The sequence below is a fragment of the Aplysia californica genome, unplaced genomic scaffold (assembly GCF_000002075.1).
Source record: "Aplysia californica isolate F4 #8 unplaced genomic scaffold, AplCal3.0 scaffold00093, whole genome shotgun sequence".
Classification (NCBI taxonomy): Eukaryota; Metazoa; Mollusca; class Gastropoda; order Aplysiida; family Aplysiidae; genus Aplysia; species Aplysia californica.
The window spans coordinates 858,176-864,815 of record NW_004797363.1 but is presented as its reverse complement, the minus strand read 5'-3'; the positions used below and the strand labels follow the sequence as shown (position 1 = coordinate 864,815).

Sequence of the window (6,640 nt, the reverse complement as noted above, 5' to 3'; positions counted from 1 at the left end):
TAGGGTGTGTAAAACACAATTATCGTGCAGCTCATGGGGAGCTTAAGAGAGATGATGTAATACAATGAGGAGAGCAGAGATGAAGAAAAATATAAACACTTCTGAGGTCACCGTGCCTTTTTGGCATCGAAAGACCGAGCTGGAAAGAATTGAAAAGGCAAGCTGGGAAGAAAGAGAATTATAAAGAAAACTCACGAATGTTCAACATGAATCTTAAATATGGAAGGCTCGAATACAAACGAAACGCGTGCGCAGACAGAGCATAGAGAGGAATACAGAAAGAGAGAAAGAGAACATAGATGGAAAATAATAAAATAGATATGTCCACAGGAAAGTAGATTAGTTAAATATATTATTATGGGCTTATATAGATTGTTAGTAAGACAGACAGACAGACAGACAGACAGACAGACAGACAGACAGACAGACAGACAGACAGACAGACAGACAGACAGACAAACAGATAGATAGATAGAAAAAATATAGACAGATAGACAGATAAACAAAAGAACAGATAAATAGATAGATAGAGAGAGTAAGAGAGAACGAGTAAGAAAGAGATAGATAGATAGAAGATAGATAGATAGATAGATAGATAGATAGATAGATAGATAGATAGATAGATAGATAGATAGAGAAAGGGAGACTGTGAAAGAAGAGATAGATAGATAGAGATAGAAAGAGAGGGAGTGAGGGAGAAGGAGGTTGGCAGAGAAAGCCCAGAATTCGTGGCAATAAAATGTTTCGAAGGGCTACTACTGTCAACAAACAATTTTCTTGAGAAATCAATTTGAAGCGTTGAAAGATAAGAGGCCTTTTACATAAAATCTAGAATAATTCATAAACCGACGACATTCTTTGCATGCTCTAAAGCAGCAATCTTGACAGTAATTAAATCTATTACCTTTGTAGGCTATTGTGATGACCTTGTAAAATACCATTTCGTTGTAAAAACATTACACAATCTAAACTAGGCTATAATCCCCCACCCCCACCATAACAACAACAAAGACAACAACAACAAAATAAAATTAACACACACCAGAGGTGACCTTTTTTTGCTGACCTGGCTCAAAACTCTAGACATGTGAAATTAAGAAAACCAAGGCAGTCAAGTTTTAACACAGGCACTGGCCCAACAGTCCCTTTTTTGGGGGGAGGGGGGTGGTCTTCTTTTAAAAAAAAGGAAGAATTGCGCTTGACGGTCACAAGCGAAGCTATGGGAAGATTTATTTAACCAAAGAACCGAATTATGTTTATGCAGATAAGTGAAACCCTTGTTCTTTCTTTCTTTTTTTCCTTTTTTTTCTCTAAGTGTTTTACGCACGGCGTTCGCAGCTGCAAAAGGCTATATGAGCACGCGGGACACACCACACTTTTTCGGTGGGCAGGAATTTTTGAATTTTGCCCGGGTAGCGGCCGAAGCCTACTCTTATCGATTTTAGACCACCGAGGGATCTTTAACGTGTGCAACTTGCACACGGGATCTCCGAGATTTTTCGCCCTTGTCCGAATAGGCTAGGTGTAAATTATCTTTCCTACCAGAAGATCCGGGGTGTGTTTGAAAGACAGCAGTAAAAAGGAGCCAAGGAGTAGCTGTAGAAAGGCTGCAGAAAGAGTCAGGAGCCCAGAGGAGGGGGCAAAGAGGTGAGGGTGTGGGGGCAGAAAGAGGAGACGAAAGCAGACGACAGAACATTGCTAGAGAGCAGGAAACGAGGTGAAAGGAGATAATTTTAGAGAAGAATCTTTTTCGGTTGCTACCCGGATTCGAACCAGGGACCTTTGAATGAGAGGCCAACACCTTAACCTCCAAGTCATGAGAGCCCCCACCTCTTCTTCAGGAAAGGGGAAAGGCGCTGCTTTGGTATGTTCTGTTCATCTTTCAAACTTACAGGCCATCTTAAGATTATGATGGACAAACTAATTACTATTACAATTATCCTTATTATTGTTATTGTTATCACCATCATCATTATTACCATTATTACCATTATCCTCATCATTATTATTATAGTTATTATTGTTATTATTGTTATTATTATTATTATTATTACTATTATTATTATTATTATTATTATTATTATTATTATTATTATCATTATCACTTTTATTATCATTATCAGTATTACTTTTTCAATGTAGGACCCTTTTTGATCCTCATCTCTACCCACCTTCTCTCTCTCTCTCTCTCTCTCTCTCTCTCTCTCTCTCTCTCTCTCTCTCTCTCTCTCTTACTCTTTCTCACTCACTCACTCACTCACTCACTCACTCACTCACTCACTCACTCACTCACTCACTCACTCACTCACTCACTCACTCACTCACTCACTCACTCACTCACTCACTCACTCACTCACTCACTCACTCACTCACTCACTCCCCGCCCCTGTCCCCGTCCCCTCCCCACAGACACCATCATATTTCCAAAGAGAGGTGTATCACTCACCTCCAGGACTGCCAGTGTGTGAGCTTCCTTCTCCCTTCTCCTTGCTGATGTCCTTGTGGGAGACGAGGAAGAGCACCACATCTCGCTTCTCGTTCTTGATGGGCACGATATCCAACAGGCACCAAAACGGAGTTCCTAGAAGATCAGAGGGAAAAGCAGGTTTACGGATAATGGCAGAAAAAATGTTACTCAAAAAACAAGGTTTCCCATTAGGCAATGCTGTGGTCTGTGCTAAAACTAAGGAAGAAGAGTGCAATCAGCGTATATCTACAAGTGGAAGTGCAGCTATTCAATGCTAAAAATGTGTCAAACTTTTCTCTGCCAAACGCTGAAGTTAACATAATAATATGGTTCTTGAATGCTATCCCGAGTTTAAGTATTCCCACAAACTTAGATTTGAGCTTTGGACAAAAAAGTGATACATCAGTTGATCACTAACTACACCATAGCAGGAGACAACTTAATCATAAATATATAAATAACTCGCTTTTGGAAATAATCGACGATCGCACCATATGCATTTTCACAATAAAGGACATCACTACAAACAACTTGCATTATGTGGGACATGAAATCACAATCCACTAGGAGAGGAGAATTTTTCATTTTTAGGCACATAATTATTACACGGCAGGCATACGTTTCACATAAATTCTAAAGCATGCCACATTCATTCGACGAGCTATACACGTTTAAGATAAAGTTTGCAAGTTTCGTTGAAAGGTAGTTAACAAGTACCAAGACACATTATAAATAGTCCCAATTCTACTGCTTCTTTTATCATAACTGGTGATCGGTCGGAATAATTAGGGACTCAGTGGAGAAAGAAAAGATGAAAAAGTACTTTTAACAATGACCTAGCTTGGTCAACGCGTTATAAATCTCTTGAAAGAACGAGTTTGAAGAAAAGCATTGGCTTTTTCCTGTGAGTTTTTTAACTTAAAAAATTGCAGCGTAACTATTTCAGGGATGCTGGTGCTTAAAATAGCTCGTAATGACTTAACGGTTGAGGGCCATAATTCCACTTAAATACCCGTCATTGGGAGGAATAAACTGGACAGTGATTCCAAAACAGGAGTCCAGGGGAGAAAGGGGGGGGAGGGTGAAGGACGTAAAAAGGACATGAAACCCAGTATCATAAACATAAATCAAACACGCACTTGATTAAAAAGATGAGTTGAGGCGTCTGCTAAAAAAAAAAAAAAAAGAAAATAACCAAGAATCTGAGAACTGCGTCAGTGGTTGGAGTGAAACAAGGGACTAGATGCAAGACAGCCAATTTGGGAAAGTTAAAGACTAATACGAAGTGTGGGAACGAAGGGGGTGGTTCCTTTTAGAAAACAAAAATACGACTGTATAGCATAGGAATAAACATTTCGGCCACCCTTTTTACAGCAGTTTTTATTTTCGGGTCGCGAAAAAAGCTGAACGGGTCTGACCGCAGGTTGTGATATTCTTTTTAAAAAATAATTAGGATTATTCTTGTACTGTTTTGGAAAAACTAACTAAAATTAGCTCACGATATCAGAAAAGAAGAAACCAGAGAAGAACGCTGAGAGTCAAAACAGCTGGTCAGTTGAACTTTCAACAGACGGTGGAAGATTTAAGCCGTCCAGAGCCTGGCGATACACTCTCTTTACACGGTACAGTGAAGTTGATGCTCGTAGTTTTAGGTATGAACGGAAAGTGCAAACTTAACTCTCTCTCTCTCTCTCTCTCTCTCTCTCTCTCTCTCTCTCTCTCTCTCTCTCTTTCTCTCTCTCTCTCACTCACACACACACACACACACACACACATACACATACACACAAACGCACACACACACACACACACACACACATAAACACACACATACACACGTGAATAATTTATGATACAATAGAACAGCGACGCATTTCAAACATCTATATAAAACAAATAATACCAAAAAACCCACATTCACCCCCCCCCCCCCCCCCCAAACCAATCTTCCTCTCGCTTTCCCTTTCTTCTTCCCCTTTCCCTCTCCATGTCATTTGCAGTTTGCTTTCATACCGCAGTGGGCAAAAACAAGGACAATGATAACGAAATCATGCCCTTTCTTTCTCCAATTATCATAGTTGGCAGGCACCAATACACATCAACAAAAAGACAAGGACGTAAACTACAAAAAGTAACAGAAGACAGAAGGAAATTGGCAAAACTCAGTAACATAAAGAAGAAGACGCACATACATTTTTAAAAAGTTATCTTTCTACGGTCCTTGACCCCCCGTCAGAATCTTAAATGTCTTGGGAAATGGAAAGAATGAAAGAACGAACGAAAGAAAGAAGAAGACAGGCAGAGAAGTGCGTGCTGGGACTACTCAACTCTCGGCCGTCTCGTCAGTTATCGATCACGCGCATGCACTGACATGCCGATTTGTACGCGTGAGATAGGAGCACAGGGGTAAGAGAGGATTACTTTGAGATGGGTTTCTGGGAGAGGGTCTTTATGCAGGCTAGTGGGGGAACGAGAGATGAACGTCCGGACTGGCGTTAGGGTAATTAAAGTTCACAAATGTGGGATAATTCAAGGTTTGTTGTAACAGAAAAAGAGACGATAAATAGATGAACTATGAAGACAGATAGAGACAGATGGAAAGAGAGGGAAAAGGAGTGTGTGTGTATGTGTGTGTGTGTGTGTGTGTGTGTGTGTCTGTGTGTGTGTCTGTCTGTGTGTGTGAGAGAGAGAGAGAGAAAGAGAGAAAGAGAGAGAGAGAGAGAGAGAGAGAGAAAGAGAGAGAACTAGAGAGAGGGAGAGACACGGGGGGGGGGGGGGGGGGGGAGATGAGAGGTTGGTGAGAGAGGAGAGAAAGCGAGGAAAGGCGGTATATACACTGAGACTAAAGTAGCTGGTTACTAAAGTGCGTATAAATAGCAAGGAGGATTGACAGAAGGACGGATTGATCAAGAGATAGATAGAAAGTAAACTGAAAAGGGTGCTTTATAGGGGTTCTCTGGTTGATCGACTAATCATTACGCAGACGGTAATTTTCTTCTCAGTGATTGAACTCTTAATAATATAGGCCTTTCGAATTCTATTCCGCCTTCGGGCGTAACCAATGCGTCAGCTAATTTGACAATATTACAAACTTACCTATATTTCTGCTCTTATCTAACCAATTTTAATAGAATGCACACCAAATTGAGTAGTAATAAACAAAGGTTTGGTCATAATATGATGTATTTGCTGGTGTTTCGTAGATTTTTGTTACGACAGCAAACAGCCAAGCAATGTACTGCGTCGGCTTAAGTGCGGGTCGTGTACTTAAGAGTTAATTAAGTGTTCCTATGCCTACTTGGCTTGCACAAAATGGTCCCCCCAAAAGGACAGCTGAAATAAAATGGTGACAGGAGACACTGTAGCACAACGCCATGCTAGATAGGAAGTACCTCGTCTTGTAAAGTTCGATTTGAAGAGTGAATACTTATTTTTCTAATACAAACCTCATCTTCAAAGCACACACACACACACACACACACACACACACACACACACACACACACACACACACACACACACACACACACACACACACATACACACACACTGATATAAGATATGTGAAGCAATCCTCAGGTAGGTAAATGTATGCACGTAAATGTATTTGTATATCCTGGAAAACTGGATAAATCCGACTGAGAAACGACCTTTAAATGAACGGTCACAGGAGGGTGTCACAGGCGTCTGTTGTATAAAGGTTGTCGCACACATAAGACCCAAGTTCGATTCTCATGATGGGGAGAATTTTTATCGCTTTGCTAAGTCTATCTGCTTTGAAGGGGCTCTCGTGGCCTAGAAGTTAAGGTGTTGGCCTCTCATTCAAAGGTCCTGGGTTCGAATCCGGGTAGCGACCGAAAAATTTTCTTCTCTAAAATGGTCTCCTTTCACCTCCTTTCATGCTCTCTAGCAATGTTCTGTTGTCTGCTTTCATTTCCACTTTCTGCCCCCACCACCTCACCCCCTTTGCCTCCTCCTCTGGGCTCCTGACTCTTTCTGCAGACTTTCTACTGCTACTCCTTGGCTCCTTTTTACTGCTGTCTTTCTGCCACACCCCTGACCTTCTGGTAGGAAAGATCTACACCTAGCCTTCTCGGACAAGGGCGAAAAATCTCGGAAGGCCCGTGTGCAAGTTGCGCACGTTAAAGATCCCTTGGTGGTCTAAAATCGATA

General features: G+C 41.1%; 1 protein-coding gene across 8 annotated transcripts in view; it reads right to left on the bottom strand.

Annotated features, from left to right (window-relative positions):
* The window catches only part of LOC101852538 (potassium voltage-gated channel subfamily H member 4), a 252,648-nt gene that overhangs the window by 49,988 nt on the left and 196,020 nt on the right, over nt 1-6,640 (bottom strand). For all 8 annotated transcript variants that reach the window (XM_035968876.1, XM_005094997.3, XM_013080627.2 and 5 more), the window contains exon 5: nt 2,447-2,581. In XM_035968876.1, coding sequence (XP_035824769.1) covers nt 2,447-2,581 — 135 coding nt within the window. The remainder of the gene's footprint in view (nt 1-2,446; nt 2,582-6,640) is intronic.